General features: G+C 38.0%; 1 protein-coding gene across 4 annotated transcripts in view; it reads right to left on the bottom strand.

The window, feature by feature from the left end:
- Positions 1–22,093, bottom strand: part of PPP3CA (protein phosphatase 3 catalytic subunit alpha) — a 173,312-nt gene that overhangs the window by 2,303 nt on the left and 148,916 nt on the right. The window contains exons 9-14 of one of the 4 annotated variants that reach the window (XM_014263150.2): positions 19,611–19,736; positions 16,890–16,964; positions 11,981–12,007; positions 9,221–9,305; positions 5,381–5,478; positions 2,662–2,691 (exon numbers count right to left, since the gene is read on the bottom strand). In XM_014263150.2, the coding sequence (XP_014118625.2) occupies positions 2,662–2,691; positions 5,381–5,478; positions 9,221–9,305; positions 11,981–12,007; positions 16,890–16,964; positions 19,611–19,736 (441 nt within the window). The remainder of the gene's footprint in view (positions 1–2,661; positions 2,692–5,380; positions 5,479–9,220; positions 9,306–11,980; positions 12,008–16,889; positions 16,965–19,610; positions 19,737–22,093) is intronic. The other 3 variants (XM_014263151.2, XM_014263153.2, XM_014263154.2) reach the window with 3 other exon arrangements.

Raw genomic sequence — 22,093 nt, 5'->3', positions numbered from 1 at the left:
TGAGCTGCTTATTGATTTTTTGGGGCAGTTATCCTCCCTGATACAACCCTGGACTTCTAGAAAGCAGCTTGAGTCAAACAGCAGGAACACTGTGCAACACAGATCAGGGAGACTGTCATTTCGGAACAGCTATACAGTTTACCTTAGGAAACACACTGACAAAGGACCAAAGTTCCAACTGATCCTGAGGAGTTTTGATCTATCTGCCTTTTAGCAGCAACATTGGTGAGGCCACACCAACCTCAGAAGGAAGGCAAAGGCTGAGAGATGTATTCACAGACTGTGATTTTTATTTAATTTTATTCTCTCTCTAATTGAAGTGTTGAAGATCTTTAGATTTAAAGCAAAAAAGAAAAAAAGCACTGTAGGCAAACAGCAGGTCACAGCCCCATAGATAATTTGTCACAGGCTTCTGTGTGTTTTTTCTCTTATCGGTACCAAATCAATGCACTGCACTTCCAGAACTGGAATTTCTGCTAGGCCTCTATCATAATGTGCCATAGAGCAGAAATGGTGCGTTAGTACCAGGAAAACTGCAAACTCCCCAAAGAGAAACGGTAGGGGAGTTTCAGAGATCGAATTCAGTATTCCTTCTCCCCTTTTCTCTTCTCTTTACCCCCAAATACTCTCCTTCCAATATGACGTCCCGATTCTGGACATGCTGGTAACTTCTGTTAAAAAAAAGCTAACACACCCCAAACCCCAGAACATCCCTGGTACCAAGCTACCACTCCTTGTATTTAGTGGGGAGCAAGAAAAGGCATTTTCATGCTGATTGTGCCACCCTTTCCTGTGAAAATTGATAGATCCTGTTTGCCTCAGGATTTAGCTCTTTAGCTAGTTTCACAAATGTTATATTGGAACTTTGTGGAGTGCATGGCTTTTAACATGTATTATACTTCAACTCAGAAAAACAACAACATAATGGTGATTAGTCAAGTGAGCAGGGACAGAGCAGTGAAAACAGAACAGGTTGTACAGTGAGTTTTCTTAAGGTTTGCCTTTTTGGTTGGCTTTTTCTTTTTTTTTTTTTTATTTACCTTCTACCACAAAATGAAGATGTCTAACAAGCACCCATGCCAATCCCTTAAAGCAATACTTTAATGGATGGCTGCATTGAAGCTGAAGCAGTTTCCGTGTCCTAGAGCTTGCCAGCAGCGCAGCCCAGTTGGTGTTATTGGCCCTGAAGGACAACTGGTAAAGGGTGAAACTTCTCCTCCATCAGAAGCTTCACCTGTGTAGAGCAGTAGCTGTGACTATGGTGACGGTGTTTAACTAGCAAGGATGGCAAATCAAGAATTAACTTGAGGGGTGCATATTGCTGGCATGGGGGCACATTAAGGGATTGTATTTCCACTAGACACATTATTGTCTGTAACACTAAGGAAGGTGCTCTGCTGTAGTTGCTGGTCAGACAACGAATATTAGCAGGTTACATTGAGAGTCTACTAAAACACAACACATAGTCACAGAAAATCACAGAAAACAGCCAAACTGTCAACAAGAATGCACACTGCAGATTAGAGATTGCCGATAGGAATAGATAATTCCAACATAAATAGCAGCTTACTCACTGCTATTTAGAAAGCAGTTGTATTTTCTCTTACTTGCTTGTTCAGTAATTTTATTCACTGCTTTACAAAATTCAAAAACAAATTCAACTGGCCGAAAGGGCACATCTTACCAAAGGACAACAATAACCGGATTTTTTTTTTAAATAACTAAAAAAAAATACCCACAGAAAATTTGAGAGGGGCAAGAACAAAATACAACTGAAGAATTTTGTTTTAAAGGGGAATTCTGAAAATTCGTCTTCCAAAACTTTATAATACTGAACAAATATTGTACATCTGCATTGCAATACACGGCTACTTAGATTTTAACTGAAGTGTTAAAAATTGTTAAGGGTTAAATTAGAAGTCTGTCAACAAAACACCAGGTTTCAATACTTCAACATTCAGAAATCTTCCAAGGCAGACAGTCACTTTATATGCAGCTAAAATGGTGCCTGTGTTAATGGCTGCTCTAATGTAAATATCCAGTGTGTAAACTGCCACTACCAAAAGAAGCAGACATCTTGCAGACAAATGTCTCATGTTGTTTTACTTTTAAAGGGAAACAGAAACATGCTGTACTATAACAAAAGACCAATAAATTTTTTTTATTAGTGACCTAAAAGCAAGGAAACAAACTGAAGCATAAATAAAAAAAAAAGGGAAAAGAAACAGTAACAGAAGGAGAGAATATATAAAAAGCTATGTGTTTTCCTTGACCAGAAATTGCTGAGGATAGTTTGAGCCAGCCTCCAGCGCACAGCTTTTGAGCTATGTGTCACAAAGCATTTACGAGCTGCTGCCAAGTCATGTCCCGTGAAATCCAAGTTCCCTGATCTTCTCCTGTGACATTACTCAGTGCTTAGTTCAACATACAGCAATTCCAACGTGTTTGTGACTTACAGAAAGAAAAAAAACCTCAACAGCAGCAACAGAAAGAAAAACCAAAAAACACTTTCCCCTTTAAAGCAATTACATTTTGGTTAATACCGAGCCACAATTGTTAGCCCAACACCCACACAATCTGTACAAGCTACAGCAAAATGAATACACCCAGCAGAGCCCTTATCTGTTGTGGCACCAACAGAAAGGGGACTGGCCAATTTACCTTCATCAGCCTCAATAGCCTCAACAGTAGCTGAAGAGAAGAAAGGGGTAGCAAAACGAATGAGAAAAAATGAGCAGAGGATTTTAACTCTAAGAACAAGTCAGTGAATAGCAAAGGAGCTACAACACTAATGTTACTGTAAGTGCTGGATTTTGGCAAAACAGACACACAGAGAAATGTTTACACAAAAACAATAATTTGCAAATTGAATTAAGCTAGAGTTTGTTTTAAAGCAGAAGTTCTACAAACTGAAAGTTAAAGACACATTTAAGAAGTTTTCTTTTGACTCAAAAGAACTACAAAAGGTAAATATCTTCTATGGTGCACATCTGACCTGAAAAGGTCATTATATAATTATCCCAGCTCTCAGTAAGAGCAGTTTGACTTGCCCTTCAAAAGAGAACAGAAAATGGCATAAAGCCATTGCACAAAATTCATACAACTTGCAGTATTAGCTGAAAAGTAACAATGCCAATACAAGGCAAAGGAATTCTATACACAACTTTACAGAATTGTATTTTTTTTCTCTCCTGACTAAAAGAAACACCCCCACAGCATGGGATGCTCAGAAAGCTTTGCCTTTGCTTGCAACCTTGCCCAGTCTTCTCCATCTGTAAACTTTCCTTTTGTCAAGCCAGTCTCTGAAAAACAACATGTTGCTAATATTTTATTTAAATCAATGGATGTAGATGTAAGATTGACTGTTGGACCTCCAAAGTTGCAAAGCCTGGTAAGGGAGAGCAGAGCTTGTAACTGGGAGATTGCTCCAATGTTATGAATACCATGCTACCACTGTTGTGAAACCATTAATTGTTCTTAAACACATACTTTCATTTGAATTTTACCCATCAGCTTTGGATGCATTTTTTTTTACAGAGATTTAGAAGCTGATGCAAATCATTAAATGTAATCCAATATAGCAAATATTTTAAAAGACATTTTGATTTTCAAGAGTTTCTCTGGTTTAGAGAATAGCTCAAGAAGTAAAGTTTTTAGGAAGTCTTCTCTTCTTTTTTGTCTTGTTTTCCTGTACACAAAACCCGAACTTTTTTTTTTCTCCCACCCCAGTTAAAATGTTAAAACATGGATTAAGATATATTCTAAAATATCTATACTATTATCTTGCTGCATGGGGAAATGAGAGGATTTAACCCTCATGCACCAAGGTAAGCCTATGCCTCTCAGGCAGCAGAGCAAGAGAGATGGCCAAAAAACAAGGAACAAAACCAACACAAACTTAAAAGAAAAGCAAACATGATAACTAGGATGAGAAATTAAAATGAATAACCAGATCCAAACCAGCACTGAAACATTAGAAAAAATGATGACTAAAATGTATACTTTCACAACAGAACATACTACTCATATTTTCTGTTAATACATATGGCAATATGTGAGCTTAACAGAAACTATGTGAACTTCAGAGTATTTGGTGAATGGGGTACTATGTGTTAACTGATGCAGAAGCTTGTGTATAGTAATGTTTTACTGAGCCAGAATACTGCAGTATGAGGAGAGTTTCCTTTTAGCCATTGTAACAAGAACATTTGGCAATTTTCTCTAATTCATTTCTATTCCTAATATTTTACCAGGGCAACAATAGCAGTTTCCTTGGACCAAATTTTCTGACAAATGTAAAGCAACTATGAAGAGAAAAGCCTAGGTGAAAACCACAAACCCATTGAAAAATGCCTCCTGTGAAATCATATTGCAGCATTTTCAAAGCAGAATGTTACTATGTCCATAACACACAAAGTCATCAACAAGAAAAAAGAGAAGGGAAAAAAGAGGAAAAGGACGTTTACCACCATATATCTGAATCTTCTAGATAAAAGAGACAGTAAAGGGAAAAATACAGAGGAAGAATGCTCCAAGAAGGAAACAGGAAAACAAGAGGCTGAGACTGTGTCAAGGTTATAAAGCATTTCTGTTTCTTACATCTACTGCCAACAGAACCTCAATAAATGAAAGACCTTTATATGTACCTGCAATATACTCCACAGCAATACACACATAAAAAAAAAAAAAGGAGAGCTTCCAGTAATAAATTGAATAATTTGCACTCCTTATTCCAAAAGGAAACAAAGGCAGCCCTACTATAGACTTACCAACTTCCTGTAACAAGAAGCACTTGGTATAAAACTGACAATCTGTACTGTGTTTGTGTACAAGGCAAGCACAGTGTTTGTAAGAGCTTCCCTTCACTTGGGCTTAAATCAGAGCGGATTTGTTCTCATGCTGTCACCTAGAATTTCTAGGAGAGAAAATTTAATTCTAGAGCTATTTTCCATTGGTGATTCTCTGTGAGGAAGAACAAATCAGATAAAACAAGAGTTTGAGTGTCATTAGCTAAGCTGAACCTTCAGTACTCCATGTATCAAGGGCTGCTCTTAAAAAAAAAAAAAAACAACTCCAAAAGATGCTCCAAACTCTGAAAAGAGTACACTTCATATACAATGCTGAGCCACCATTTTAGACAGTTGATTTTCAGGGGGTCCCCCCCTCCCCCCTTTTCTCTGAAAATTTATGGTATGTAGTAAGTCTTGAGAAGTGGCCTTAGATGAATTGCTCACAAATGCTCCAGGCCAAAAAACTGCCTGGGGGTTTTTTCTGTCCTTTGTTGTTTTATTTTTGAGACAGCTATGGCTACTTAGGTTCTGCAGTTGAAAACCACTTGTATTTTTTACACAGGACAAGACACACAGGCAAACAGGCTTACCACTTTGCAGTGTTTGTTTTCCTCCAGAGAGCACACCACTGGGCAGCATTCCTGTTGGAGTCAAACCTTTCAGCGTCAGCACACTCTCACTCTCTTCTCTGCAAAAGTTAAAAAAGAAATGAAAAATAAAACCACCAAAAGTAAGCAAATATATTTTTAAAAAGACATAGGGCATATTTTAGACATCTTAAGCTATACATGCCCTGCAACGATTTTGTCATCTCCAATCTCCTTGCTAAGATGGACTGAATTTGTTGTGAATCAGCAAATTCAGTGAAGTCCCCTTCACTGCTGTGTACATGGTTAACCTTTGCATCACACCATGTGCAACTCCCCTACTGTAGTTAACACTATAACCTGCACCTATGGAACAATATGTCTGTAACCCCAAATCTGAGAGGAGGAGGACAAGAAGGATCAGATATTGCCAACAATGCATTTAGGCATTTTTCACTGTGTGGTCCAAAATCAAGTTAAACTGTTAGTTTGCTCTTGTCTACACTAGCAGGCAGGTGCATTATTTATTGATGATCACCATCCACTTAAAGAAAGGCAGCTAAAAGCTCATTAAAATTAATATGCACTTCCATCATTGCTAGTACTGTCCTTAATAATTTTGCATGCTAAAAATAATATGGATTCAAGACAATTGTTTTAGGAAACTGAAATATGCTTTGCTGGGCTCCAAATACAGTTTTAAAACAGAGTTTTTAAATACATTGCAAGAGGAATACAACAGCTCTATCCAGAGAAGCCTTTAAGTAAGGCTACAAGGACTGTAATGCTGCCTGTGATGACATATTTCTCAGCAGCAAAATTGACCCCAATTCCTTAAGAGAAACCCATTTTGAAGTGCTTTACTTTGAAGTATATAATGCCATTAAGCTGGAGGAAGCAAATACAAAGACAGAATTTAGCTGCACATTCACTTGAGGATAATGTGGTTTTGTCTATAAAAACTGTCTCTCAGCAATTCTACTACTTAAAATTTTCTTTGTATCTACATGGCCTGAATGACTCATGTATTTTAAACAATTCTTGTTTACCTACTACATATACTCTTCAAGTTCTATTTTTAGTTTGAAAATAATTCTGCTTGCACTCCCTTTTCATGATATAATAGTCAAAATCAAATTGTGACCATTTTGCTTACAAGTTGCTAATTCAAGAGCAAAATATTTTCAGAATTAACACAGTATTTTTATCATCAACAGTTACCCAGCAAAGCTTTCGCTTTCTCTCAATTATTCAGTACATTACAAATATATATATATATACATATAATTTTTTTAATTAAACTGCAATGGCATTTTTAGCTTCACCCTCATGGGCTAAATTTACTGACTGTATTTTTCTTATCTTTAAACTGCATATCCACAAGATGTGTGTCGCAAATATCAAGATGTTTTAGCCTTCAGTGTTCCTTAATTTCTATTTGATGTAATTTATTTCTATTTCAAAAAAAGGATAATAGACTGATTAAGAGAAAGAAAGCTGGAGACAGGCAATGACAAGGAATCGTGAAGACTTCCATTTAGCTAAAGCAAATCTTTCTACAGTATCTATTTTCATCAAAGCTCATTTACAACATTTGAAACTCAATACAACATTATTTTGTTATCTAATATTTTTCACTAAAATGGCTGAAATGATTTCAGCTTTACATTCAAGTTACATCCTCAAGGAAAGGGACCACTCCAGCCAAAGAAGAGATGACTAAGTCCTTTGCAGATGGCCAGATTAAGTGCTAGTCATTCAGAAAGTCAGAAGCTTTTCAAGAATTAGTGAAATAAATTCCATAAAACACAATGACTCAAATAGGAACTTCAAAGGTTTCCAGAACAGGTAGGTACATAGATGCTAGAAGATGGTGCTGCTGCAGTCTTAGGGTTACACACAATTACTTCACACTCGTGTCTTACATGGACTATGCTGGCAAGACAGAAAAAATACCCCAGGCTTTTCTATAGGAACAGTGCTTGCAAGATTACCTTGCGAAATTTTTGCTGTCCAGCAGCCTGCCACCTAGCTGAGGAGAATCAGCCTTTCTCAGAAAAAAGAGAACAGGTATTCCCAGTGGTGGCTGGGATGAAATGTCACTCATCCCCCTAGAAGACTGGGCACCAAAACCAGGCATTGCAGGTACCTGTTTATTGAATTATCCAATATGCCTTGCATCACAGTGAGGATGTGCTGTATTTGCTAGTTAAAGGTAAGGGAGAACAAATCTACTCTTCATCTTCAGTCTTCCCTGCAAAGTTTTCAGGACCATCAATAATCAAGAGCTGTAAAAGGCTGAGCTGGTTTTGCCTGGGGTAGACTTAAGATATGAGGCTTATACATATCCTTGTAGACAGAGCACATGCAGGAATTATTCTGTATCCCTCTTCCACCCTTGAAAAGCTTCTGCCCTACAGATCCCTCTGAAGAAGTCTGACACATGGCTGATGTCAATCATCTGTGAGTTGTAAAACCCCAAATAAATTTATCAGCTGATCATCCAATTTCCGATCCTTCTGCTTATTAAAGCAGAATTAATTCTTGTGAATTAATCCTATATTTAAAAAGGGGGTTCACAGCAGAATACAGTCAATCCAAAACCTGTGGTTCAAGGTTATGGGAGAAAGCCAAGTTTCCCAAACTTTGTTTGCTTAACTATCATTAGAGAAAAATAGTTGTGCTTTTTTAGGTGGTAGCAGCCACCTCCAGGCTCTCTGCCAGACTTGGTAAAGAGCAGGTGGAAACATTTGATTGCTCCCCCATCTTGTTTAGGGAAAAGGCATGATGCCAGCTTTTATTTTTTTATGGGCACCACTTTGAAGTAGCTCATGCATCACCACTAAGTCACTCGTAACACTTTGGGAACCCCAGGTACAAAGTCCTCCATCTCAGTTTGCTATTTAAAGCTATGCTGCTGCAATCTGCAAGGCGTGGGTGAGCTGCTGTGCCCATGCAAAGTCCTACAGAAAACCTGCCCACTGCTGGCATGCTGCATTCAAAGCAAGCAAGCTGAACAGTTTCTACAGAAATTAAATAGCATATTCTTCAAGAAACTGTTTTATTTATTCTTCTCACATCAATCATGTAATCATAACAGTAATTGTTTTAGAACACCCTTGATTTTTCACTAAGCATAACAGCCATCAACAGCAGACCAACATACAGCTTCCTGAGGAAAAAATCCCTCTGCTGAAAGGGAAGGAGAACTGTATTTTCTATATTTAGACTTCAGCACAGTACAGCATGTTTTCTCTTCTGCTCAGAGACATCAAATGGAGAGCTCTAAACATTGGGTAGCAATTAGTTACTCATGTTCATGTGTTTGGGGAAGTGCAGCCCAAAGGAACAAGCTGCTGTTGCCTGCACAACCATTTCCTGGATTTCTAGGTAAATGACCCTAATGCTTTCATCTTTAGTCATCTTTATTTGTGGCTCTAGCAACATCTGTGGGTGACTAAGTGTGACAGCAGACTTCTTTTTTAACGAGAGGTGATGTATAACATACCCTTTCTCCACATTTAACACTTGCCTCACAGTGGCTAAAAGCTAATTAGTACACCTGGTGAACAAAAGTCTTTAAAAAGGGTAATTGGAATTTTTTTTGCTGATGTCTTTTGTTTGTCTGTTTTATATTCAACAAAAGCCCTGAGGAAGACTATTCAGAGCCAAAAGAAATGGCAGCATTGTATAAATAAAACAATCTCTAAAAGGCTGCAGTAGAACTCAGTTGGGTGGTATACTAGAATAGCAAATTTGCTGTTTGATTAACAGTCGAGTGCTCTAAGTAACCATTCAAACAGATCCTTCAACACTAAAAAAAAACTGAGCACAAAACCTTACCTTAACACTGAGAAAACTCTAGCCATTTTTCCTATTGCTCGTATCTTGTTTCTTATAACCTCCTTTCGAGCAGCAGCTGTTGCTCCTATGGAAAAGACATTAAAAACAGTTATAGGGATTTGTAACAATTCATCACTAAATACAAGAAACATCATGTTAATTCTACAGTTTGCCAAACTAAGCCACATTTTTGCAGTCAAAACTGAAAACACTATTTTTCTCATTCCTAGTTAAAAATTATTTAAGAGATAATAAAACCTAAGGGCAGAATCCTGGAAACGAGCATGAGATGGTAGGAATTGTGCTGGCTGGCAGTGGCTAAGAGAGTTCCACAGAGCAACTTCCTTCTAATCACTGCTATGGCTTGCTCAAAATTACAACTGCTTTGAAATTTGTAAACTCACACAGCACTCTGCCTTAAAAAAAAGTATAATGCAATACAGACTATGATTTGGCTGAGTTTGAGGTGCATTTGTTACTTGGATATCATCAAAATCTGTACACGCAAGAGAGAACCACATGAATGGAAAAAGCAAACAGTATTTATTACAAAGGATCCCCCACATCCCCAAGAAAATGTTCTGGTATACTCAGAAAACCAGTTTCATTAATTTTCAGGATCATAACCACATACATCACAAAGATTTCTCCTAAAGGTTCCTGCAGGACAGCTAACCTTGACTTGTGTGGATGCTGCCTGACAACTGCTGCCTGTTCAGACATCACTACATATCACAGTAACACTTCCTTCTTTGTTACTCCAGAATTCAAGGGCAAAAATGAAAATTTATGTTTTCAAATCCTAGCAAATTGATCCATTTTGTAGAGCCCATCAGGGAAGCTTAATCAGCAGAAAGAGGAAAAAATGAGGAGGGCAGCATTTGTGAAGAATATGTTTTGATGAAACTGGACAAGTGGCAATGGAATCAGAACTGGCTTCAGCAAGCAACAACAATCCAACACCTCACAACACCACACACCATCTTTCCTGCCCTGAAAAACTGTTATGTTATGTTATGTTATGACAGGAGCTCAAGATCATGGAATTAACAAACTCAATGGGCTTTTTAGGCATAGCCCACAGACTAAGGGGAACGATAGCTGCGTGTTTATCTACCAAAAACAGGAAAGGTGATGGTGTATTGGAAAATGTGGGACCTGATATGATACAATACCAGGATACTGTCCTGGTTTTGGGTGGAATAAAGTTAGCTTTCTCCATAAAAGATACTCAGAATGATGGCTTTCAAATCTCCCACATATAAAGATAAAAATATAAAGCAAATATTAAAACATCTGAAGATAAAAAAAGATATGAACACTTGGGCATAAATGTCTAATTCTAGACAATAAAGAGTGGGAGAAACAGCTGTAGTTCAGCTGTAACTGAATTAATGTAATATACTTTTAACAGCTTAATGAAAAATTTAAATAAAATAATACTGATTCAGCTGAGTTCTCCAGGAATAGAAGGCAGTACCTTCCTGCCTCAGTTACTGTGATCTCACAGAACTGTACTCTCAAGACAGACAAGACATGGTTTTCAGCCTTTCATATCCTGAAAACACTTAAGCATGATTCGTCTTCTTTTCTCCCCCCCTAAGCATCACAACCCTACTTGTTTATTACGAGTCCACACTATTCTGGTATGTCTTATGAGGATATTCAAAAAGTTGAACAGCAACTAAGATTACAGTCTAGAATATTTGAGAACTGAAAACTGAAAATATAATTTATGACTGAAGTGAAATATAATGTCCTACATTTCAATACAAAATAAGAAAAGAAAAAAGAAAAACAACCCTTCCATAATCATAAAACACAGCAGTGTTAAAGGGAGTATTTTGTATCTCGTTGATACACATAAAAGTTACCAAAAAATGTACTTAAAAGATTTTGGTCTCCACTGAATTTTCTAATGTAACAAATCTGTGAAAATGACATATGTTTAATAAATATTAGTAATTTCATTTATCCTCTCTGGCTTTATTAACATAATTTTCTAAATAATGCACCTGAAACAATGTTCTACTGCTCTGTTAGTTTTGACTGAATATCACTAACCTCAGAGTATGTGGATTTCTTAACTATTTATACATAAATCTTAGATTCACATTTCAAGTGTGTCTAGTCTAATATTCTGAAATTCACTATTACTGCAAATCCTGATGAATTACTTGAGCTATACTTAAGCACACACCTATGTGAAAGTAAATCGGTGAAAACCTGAGAACTGGCTATAGGTAAAAGGGTTAATTTTGGCCCTTGCAAACATTGCCTGATAGCCTCTCAAGATTTTACCTTCAATTCTTAGAGTCATAGACACATTTAGGCTGTAAAATATCTTTAAAAGATCTTCCAATAACAAAACAAACCTTTTTCTGAATGAAGGAACTGTATTTTAAAGTTCAAGACTGAAGTGTAAAAATTATTTGGAGGGTAAAATTAAAGTTTTGAATCTTACTTCAGTAATTTAACAAGTTCTATTGGATTTTGGATTGGTATCAAAACAGAATCTGCAAGCTGGGTGTGAAGGATTTATATGAAATGTAATTTAAACATTCAGATTAAGAAGCACAAAAAGGAAAAAAAAAAAGGACTATAAATGCTGACAATACTCTGAGATGTAGGATTAACAGATTTAAAACAGTGCTGAGTAAAAAAGTCAACCCCAAATCTCTCACTGGTATCCTAATATATATTATGTAGTTAAGCATTAGGAAAATTATTAAAACTTAAGCCTTCCAACTTATTGAATACCTTTCTTCTGTGCATAAATGGGATCTTCTTATGAATTCCAAAGAGGGGGAAAGAAAAAGATCAGTGATGTTTGTAGAAGGAAAATAAAAAATAATACAGAACATTTGAAAACATCAATGGAAATGTAATGTTTAAGTAAAGTCTGAAAAACAGAAAAGAAACAAATTAAGCAGAGAACATCCAAAAGGAAAGAAACAGATTGAAAATAGTAGGGAAAAAACCTCAAAACTGAAACCTTTTCAGCTTAAAGCCTTGTTAGTAGGTTTTGCAGGAAATCGACATGCATGCAGACCAGCAGTGGTGTTACCACCTCTCCAACACAGACTTTCTCCTACGTGAGAAAGGCTTTGTCACTTCTCAAAACCAGCCCCACCCTGGCCATATAGGGTGTGCCTGCGTGATGATGCCTCTTTTGTTAAAGGGTCAAACTAATTCCTCCAATTTATTTACACCTGATATCTCACAGGGTTGCTTACTGTCACAGCCAAGTCTGCTGCTCCTACCAGCATCTGTGCTACCCCCGCTGCACACCTGCCTTCCTCCAAATGCTCCAGCAGCTCTCAGTGAGCAAATTCAAATGCCACCACCGTGCAAGGTACTGCATTTTAAAATCAACTGTTTGAGGGCAAGACAAATGCACCACTTGGTGCCCAGGCACAACTGCACCATGGCACATGTTCCAGGGACACTGGTCATCTAGGGCATGCTGCTAGGTTGGTCCAGAGGCAGAGCACACGGAGGTGCCATAATACGGCTCACAGGAAAAATGCTTTGGGCAAGGAAACAACCACATCTGGCCAAATCATAGAGTGAATAATAAATACAAAGACCACATTAAAATGCCACTCTGTCACCAGCTCCCATAAATTAAGTATGCACTCGCAGTCCAGCCTTGCTGCTTTGGAGGGAAAACAAATGCAAACCACTGGGAAAACCCCTCCATTTTCTCTCAGCTAAAAATCAAGTCATTACCAAGCTAAGACACTAATCAGGCAGTACCATGAACATCTGAATCAAGGCACTGGTAACAGACCTAAGGATAAGGCCCTTGCTTTTGCTCTATCGGTCTCTATTAGTTGCTGCTGAGCTGGCTTCAGGCACGGTTTACTGTACTGAGGAGATGTGGCAAATGTCACATATTACTGTTCACAGCAAAACCAGGATATGATTGGCAGGAGATGTTTGACTTAGGAATTCTCCTTAGGCTGGAACTACAGCACTGTATTGGGAAGCTGTTTTCCAACTAAGGAATAAATGCTGTAGCTAATAGCTCTGACTGGCTTTTCTGTGAGAAGACTGAGAGCTAGTGTTGGAGGCAATACAAAAAATAATGTAGGTAATTTAGGAGTGTCTTCATGCCAAATCATGATAAGGATGCATACAAAGCAAGCAGTATATTTGTGTCAGATGTTTTATTGCATTATTGTACCCTTTTAATTAGCAGTTTAAGTTTATTCAATCAAATGCATGAGGCCAGAAATGTTGCTAATTAAAACAAAACAGAACTCTGACTGTATGCTGGCTAGGTAGAGGTATTTGCAGCTCCTGTTGCTAAGTGATATGTTTGATGCACAAACACACAGCACATGAACTAACATTTGCCCACGACATTTTTTTCTGGATCAGATTACATTGCAACCACCACAGCAAATAGTGAAGAGAAAGTACAGCAAGAGGAAACTATCAGAGATGAGGAAACTTGACCTATCATATTGTCTCATTCTTAAAGCGAATGAAACCAAAAGGCCAATACAGGCCAGCAGGGACATATGGGATAAAGGGCATTACGATATTTAGGCTTTTTTTCACAGTAAGCTTACACAGAAACTGCCTACAACAAATTGATCAGATCCCCATGATGTGTTTCCTTAGGGGGAAAAAGAACAGTGAGGGGGCAGGAAGAAAAAAAAAGGAATACATGCTGTTGAGCATCCTGCTCATGGCTAGATGCAACATACGTGACTCAGAACTAAAAATAATAATAAATAAAAAGGGCTCACAAGAACACCATGCAGTGAAGTCAGGCAATACTGGTGGGGCTTTATTTTGAATGAAGGAATGAGAGGAGAAGACAGAAGGCAAGAAAATGTAAAAGAAGGTAATGAATGATCAGTGCAAACCATAGTGATGGACCATTCTCACTACATGAGGGAACCCAGGTCAGGGCATGTTCAAACTGCAAGGAGAGAAAGGAAATCAGCAGTGAGCCCTGAAAACTATAGATGATCTAAAAATAGCAATGATTTTTTAAATAAACAAAATGCATCTGCTGTTGCAGATATCAGGCATTTCCTTCTATGGGAAATACTGCTAAAAAAAAATGTCAGCAGGTAAACAGGACAAGTCCTCCAAGGGAGCTGGACAGAAATTACTGAAGAACAGTGGAAATATTAAGCCACTACAAGACTGTCAGTAGACTGTCCTTACAGAAACAGTTTTGATTGAGCTGGTAATCATTCTGGTCTGTTTCACTGAGAACACAAATGAAACATATCTTGTACTTCTCTCCCCCAGAAGGCAAGGCTTTCAGGAAAAAAAAAAATAAAAGAGAGGAAACTCAACTTGAAAGAAGATTTTTGTTTGCTGAACAGATAAGAAATCAGAACAGATATCAGCTTATATTTAAATTTAAACCAACCTCAAATTTACTTCTATGTCTGAATCCTTCAGTCTCTTCCATGTGTACCACCCCCATGAGCCTAACATCTCCAGTGGGCTGCAGGCAGAAGTGTGAGCCCACAGCAAGCTGCAGCGCCACTGCCACAGAGCCCATTCTACAGCTCTAAGGGGACTGATTACCTGGGAAAGCAGACATGAACATATGCCAGCTCTGGTTTTTAGTTACACATGCTAAAGACAACTACATTTCTAATATCTTCCATACCATAATGCTTTACACAGAAAATAATTTATACAGAAAAAACTGAGAAGAGATTTAGGTAACAGTATTAGTTTTACAGCAGTAGGAATGGTTTAGTTATTCCTCAACTAGAAACTTTACTGCTGTTAGTTATTGTTATACAGTACACACACATGCGAGCCCAGAGGATTTCAGCCTGTCTCCCTGCTTAGACACCTCCAATGCTGCAAACTCCAAGTCTGGAGAAGTGCCATGGTGAAAGTCCCAGGGAGCTGGGATGGGGGTTCACTCTCCTCTCAGAAAAAACACAGTAGATACAGAGACTTCCTACAGCTGGAGAGGGCTGCTGTCCCTCAAGACCCCTAACACCTCCCTATTTCTGATTCTGCTTTTGAAAACATGCTCCTGATCTATAACTTAGGGATGGGAATGATGACACTCCAAGTTTTAGGAAAAGAGTACAGGCATTGGCCTGTCTATGCCCAATGGAATCTTACAGTACAACTTTAAAAGAAAGCATTAGGCCAAGGCTGAATTAATTTAAAAATCCTTCCCATAAAGTCTTTGCTGCTTTGGCATTGTAATCAGGGGGATTTCAGCCTGTGCTTAAGAGCTTTCCTGAGCCAAGGATTTTAAGCACATGGTTTGTTGCTACTGCATTTAACTTGACACAGTTTTTACTCATTGTATGCCTCCATACAATTTCACACACTACTTTAATTACACAGTAGTGAGTTATTTAAATTTCATGAGGAAAAAAATGGGCACAATATTCAAACAGGTGTTTTCTTCCCTTCACTGATTACTGGTTTCAATAGTTCAGCCTTTGTCCCAAGTCCTGCAAGATAATTGTTCATGTCCACACTCTGTGGCCGATGCAGAACAGGGAATTCCATCTGTTTTTTCAGAATAAAATCAAAGTACTATCATCCATACCAGTCTTCTCCATCACAAAGGAAACATTTTGCAAAACCTCTGATCTAGCTTCCTGTTCCAAAGATTGAAAATAAATACTTTGAAAGAGAATGTTAATTATTAATTACAACTTCATTACATATTTGTCTTACTTGAAAGTTCTCCATTCTCCTCATTCATTTGTTCTGCCTAAAAACATCTTGAGAATACTCAGTAGTGCTAGATTTTTCCAGGTTATTTTTTAAAATTATTTTTTAATATTTCTGTTCTTTTCATATGTTTTCTTTTTTCTTAGACAGATTATCTATTATTACTTTGAATAGATTTTTTAAAAATACTGAAAGCATTCAGAGTAAGAATGTCAGGGCTGCACAGGATTTTTTTCAGCTTTTCTCAGTTGAAAAAGGACATTTTGGTGAGCTGCTATTTATTCTTGCATAGCCTAACAGAAAATTAGGACTAATAAAATAAATTGACTTTTAAGAATCTACAAGTTGTAAACTACAAAGTATCATTTACAGTCAAACCAACTGGTAAAAGGCAGCTAATCATCATATAAACTTCAACCCAAAGGATAACAAAACTGACCACTTCTCTCTTAGCAGAAATGTCAGGTTAGAACTTTTTCTGTGTTTACATGCTTATTTTTAATGATTGTATTGCTCTTTCAAGCCTTTTAGACACTCAAGCACATCAAAAGAAGTGACCAAAGAAATACCTCAAGCACAAATCTTCCAAAGTTGCAGTACCAACATTTTTGGAAGGAGCTCTGCAGAAAGCTTTCTTCATTGCAGGAAGAATATTTCACTGACATAATTAAACTTGCTATGAGAATACCTGTGATCTTTTGCATGAAATCATCTGACTCCTTTGTTTCAACACAACCCAGATTTCATGGATGGAAATTCAGGTTTTTTAACCAGAAGACTGAGATGAAGAAAAGGGTTAAAACAGGGCAGATCCATTAATTCTTTCTAAAGCATATGGGAAGCAAATCCATTGTAGTCTAGCACAACAGTTGCTTTCAGTGGCACAGAATTCAACTGGGACTCAGAAAATTATTTCACGGTTAGTAAATAAACTTTTCAAGTAATTCCAAAGCAAACAATCTCAACCAAGGGTAGAAGCTCTTACCATCAAATCCATCTTCCTCTGTTCCCAGTTCATCATCTGAGCAAATGTTCAGCACGTTTACCAGCATCTCTGTCACTAAAACGGAAAAGAAGTGCAAAATGTTGATATTAAGCTTCCCTGGTCTGTCAGAGAGCCAGCTCTAGCTGTAGTAGTGTGAACAAAAATTCAGCGCAATAATGGGACCCTCTTTTTAAACAAGAGGACCTGTAGTAATAGAACGTGCAAGTGTCCTGTGTAGCTAACAAAAAGTACAATTTTCCAGAAATATTTTTCCAAATACAATGAACCTAGCAAACAGACTTAAAAATATCTGCTAATGATCTCTCCTTTTGCAGCTGTCAGTGATTTTTTTTCTCCCCCTCAACACATTTTTTGCCTTTCATTCAACTTGGCTAACAAACTGACCCCTCTCCTCTTCTAAATTGCAATAGGATTTGATTTCCCTGCCCAGTGAATGGGAACAACATTCCAGTAGAAGAAGGTACAACAAGAGGTATCATAGAGGATTTCTTTATTTATCCAGGTTTTGGACACTACTTCCAGTTCAACAAGACATTAACCGTTTTAAGACATCCTCGCTGTCCCTTGAATTCCCGGACAAACAGACCAGACAGTGTACATTCCTTTGAGGTGGAACTATTCTATATTCAACAGAAACATCATTATTGGAGAATTTAGACCATATTCAGCTTGCTTACTTTGCAACTTGGGCATGAAAGGGGCAGCCACAGGCTGTCCCTACTCTGGTCTTATTTCTTTCCAGAGAGACAACTGTGAGACACCAAACAGAGAGCACACAGAGTAAGAACAGGGGGAAAAAGAACCAACCCCACCTAAAATCAAGACCAAGGAGATACACCTTAGAGAACAAAAAAGCCAAAGTTACGAGGTAAAATGCTAAGCAATTAGTAGATTAAGAAAAACTTCACTACACCTACATGTAGTAATCAACATTATAAGTGTTACCAGGCCTGTCTAGCCTTGTACTAGCTATACAGGCTGAAACTTTAAATTTTTTAGTCGAGTAGTTATTAAAATCCTCTTCCGTGACTACTATGAAGGCTTGGAAAATTAGAAGGGTGGGATGAAGCTAGATTTTTTCCTACTTTAGTGAAGGATTTAACATTTTCCCCTGACAGTATTAGTGGAAAGACTTTCCACATTAACAACAACCAGTGAAGCTAACAGCTTCCTACCTTGGTTGGCCTTTGAGGGAAAAAAATCTATATTAAAAAAAAAGAAAATAAATAACAAGTTGTGTGGAACACCAACTCTTACATCCTTGAATATTGTTTTGCTTAGAAAGGAAAATACTGATTTCACTTCTTTGGGCTCTAAAATTTCCAAGAAATCGGTAAGTGTGACAAGTGAAAGACATGAAGGAGAAAAGGAAACACCCCCAAGACATAAGAAGAATGAGGAACACCATGGTTTCAGAACCTCATCAATTCTGACCCTGCATCCCGCAGCTCTGCCTGAGCAGACTGATGATGGGAAGCCTCTGAAAAAGTGACCTTAGAGAACATCTTACAGGACTGCAACGTGTGCGGGGAACACGCCCAACCTAAAAACAGCCTGGCCGAGGCCTTTACGGCCAAAGAAAATGAAAGCGTTTCGTCTGCTTCACAAGAGTCTGCAACACTCGTCAGTGAGGATTATGTAATGTCTCCATTAGTGCAAACAGCTGCCTAGTCTTTGTTAATCCCTGTTTCATTGTCTATCTGCTTTGTTCACGGAGACCTCAGGCGTCTCACCAGCAGCTTTCCCCAAACAAAAGAGTAGCTCAAAACAAAGCTGGTCATGACCGCAGGTACGAGACACAGCTGGCTGTATTTCCAGTTGCCTATAAAGAGAGAAATGTTATTCCAAGCAGCTTTTAAGAGTTTATTAGAGTTTTCTGGCAGTAATTGCTGTTGCAGCAATACTCTATAATGGATGGATCAAAGGAAGCTTCATCTCGGGCACCGAATAAATGACTTGGGGTTTAGGCAGTTTGTATTCTGGATTCATTTAATATGCTAGACCGAAGTGTTTTCATGCCTTTTGTGTGCTTGCCATTCATAGCATGAAGCTGCTCATTTAGGCAACATCAAGAGCATCAGGTTTCAATAAAGTCTCAGCTGTCCTCTTTAGACCCTCCTTGCCAGCGATGGGGCACCACATGTCCTGTGCAGAGAAGGGGTTGAGGAGCAGGTTTTCCTTCCTACTGGCATCCCTCTACTCTCTCCAGGAACAGTTAGCCAGACTGGATCTTAATATCACCAGCTCTGTGCTTGCTGATGAAAAAGCAACCCATTACCTTTACTCACATAAAGGTAATGTGAGTAAAGATGTAACCCCATGCAGTGAAGTCTGTTGAGATGTCCATTCAGCAGTAAGCAGTATCCAAGGGAATGTTCAAGAGCTTACAATGGAAAAACAAATCAGAATATTGTTTAGTGAATGCACCTCTGGGATGCAATGCCATAAAATCCATTTATGCAGCAGAAAGATAATGGCATAATCACCTGGAAAGAGTGGAAATTATAAAAAAATATGAGAAGTGTGATTAACCACTGGTAATGGCTTGCCTCGGTCAGGTCCATTTCTATAACTTGGTCTTCAAAAGCAAGACATCTGTCTTCAAATTATTCTTGCCCTTTAAAATAAATGAGGCCACATGCACAGTGACTAAGAAATAATTTTACAGTTTTTTATGAACAAAGTGATTTACATACATACCCTTCTCACCAACAAATGGCAAGGACCAGGTAAACACATCCATGAAGTTTGGAAGCCAATACGGATGAGGGGAGCAGTTGAACTGCCTGATGTTCATAACGTTGTTCTCATATTTCAATACTGCAGCTAGAAGGGAGAAATACAAGAGACATCAGCCATGTGTGTGACTGGCTATCAGACCAGGAACACTGACAGCACGCACAGCCCACAGAGCTGTTCAGCAGCTTCCACCCACTTGATCTACCTGAATGCTAGTTACAGTAGGATAAAGCCTCTCTGAAGTGGAAAGCCATTTTCCATCTGAAAGTAGTGTCAACAGTTTTCCCTGCCACAAAGATGGGCTGGTAAGTGAATTAATATCTCTGAGTAGTCAACAATGTGAGCTCTGGGATCCGCTACCAGTGAGGAATGAAGCAGAGCATTCAGAGCCCCCCATTTCACACAGTTATCTGAGCTCCTCACAACCATGCCTTGGAGATAACAGAAAAAAACATTTTTGACTCAGCCTGAATGCTGCTCTTCTGATGGGCATTTTCAACATATTTCATTCACAGTATTGTACAAGAGATGACACTCGCTTCTCACATTATGCAAACTCTAGGCACGGCAGACTGTGCTCCCTATAATATGAATCAATACTAATACAATTTGTCTTGCACCATTTAACATTCTCATCATTCTTATCAACACAGAAACACACAGACTATGTCTGTTCATAGGCAGAAATACAGATATTTATGCCACACCCGCTTTTTAAAGCACTGAACCAAGTTCAGTGTTAACTTTTGTTAATGGACTTCAGCCACATATCTGAAATGGTAATCCAAAAAGCTAATTTTGAGATTACCACCAAAGTGACTTAAAGACATGAAATTCTTTAAACAATGCAGTTACAGGAGACTGCATGGAGGATATTTAATCAACACAAGCAACAAAAACAGCCAACACAAGAAGAAGGAGTACTATTCTATGCTTTCCCCTTTTCTCCAGCCTTCCCACTTCTGGCTCCCCAGGGAGGAATATAGTTCCAGGGACTGGTTATCACTTAATAGCCAGCAATAAAGTTGCACAACTGCAATGTGAGGCAGCATTGTAGGAAATACAGTGTTGGCTGAAGGGGCTGAACAATTTCTTCTGATTATTCCTCTCTTTTCACTGACTGCATGTCAATCAGAGAAGAAACCTTCTTTTATGCTCTAGGCTGTTGCTTCACAGATACTTAATAGGATGTTAAATGTCTTCCATTTCATGGTCAATGACAGAGTCCAGAGTGAGCTGGGAGTTTCTGAAACATACTCACTGACAGACACAGAAAACAGCTTGCTAGCAATAATGTGAACATTTGCCAGGCAGACACCCTCCATTTAAATAAACCACATTTGACTATTGCCCATCCCAGTCTGACAACTGGCAGTCATTCTGCTGCTCAGTAGAAGAAAAAATGGCTTAATACTGCTATTAGCAAAAATGAGAAAACTAGTGTCAATGCTCTGAATATTTCCAACAGTCTGGCTGGAATCACATGCAGCAGATCGAAATTCATTCTTCTTCTATTACAGTGACACAATTGCATAATAAAAATAAATAGTTTGCGGCTTTACACAAAAAAATGAGTCAAAACCACACAAAAAGGACCACTTAATGGTTGTAAAGATTCATTTAGAAGTACTAAAACTCCAAATTCATCATCTTGGTGAGCTGAGGTAGTTCCCCTTCCCACTACTTCTTCAACTTATCTATTAAGTCCATTTCTAAATTCTGTGATATTTGAATAAAAAAATCATTTTTACAGGGAACTTTTAAAACTGGCCTCTGAAAAAGCCTGAAGCCTATGCAGTACAGTTGCAAAACATAAAATTAAGTAAAAACAGATTTAGTTGGGTTGTTTTCTTTGAAAGGAAGATAATTTAAGATTACTATAGTAAAAATATCCTCACAACACCTTATTAATTTGTATACCTGAATACCTTACAAAAGAACGTCCCGATAATAGTACTTTAAAAAATTCTCCCCTGTAAATGACCTGTACATCTCCTCAACAAATTACTTCAAAATAACTTTATACAATAAAGCAGGGTAATAACAAAGAAACCTTCTAAAATAACTCTCCTCTTGAAAGAATTAAATAAAGTAGGGTAGTTACCAGTATCACAAATACTTTCTGGCATTTTAAATTAAAAATCTGTAATTTACAAGCACAATGTACACAAAATATTTTCATTAGGTAAGTAATGAAGATGATATTTGACATGAAGCAAGTCAGCTCTTGTTATGATTGTACAGTTCTGATTACTACTTAGTAGTCAGAAGAGGAAAACTTCCTCAGGATCAAGCAGAAAATGCTTCTCAGGTAACAGTAGGTGTTTCTCTGAGCTTCTCTACCCCCTTTTCTTTGTGTTCTCTTTTTCCTCTCTGTTGGCTCAGAAAAGATTGGGGATTTCATTTCCTCGTTCCTTTGTCCACGTTATCTTGATGCCTAAGAA

Source organism: Pseudopodoces humilis, chromosome 6, assembly GCF_049639895.1.
Source record: "Pseudopodoces humilis isolate 2021_Gansu_Grassland_sample_001 chromosome 6, ASM4963989v1, whole genome shotgun sequence".
Taxonomy (NCBI): Eukaryota; Metazoa; Chordata; class Aves; order Passeriformes; family Paridae; genus Pseudopodoces; species Pseudopodoces humilis.
Note: the sequence above shows the minus strand (reverse complement) of the source record. Positions and strands in the feature narration are given on the sequence as shown.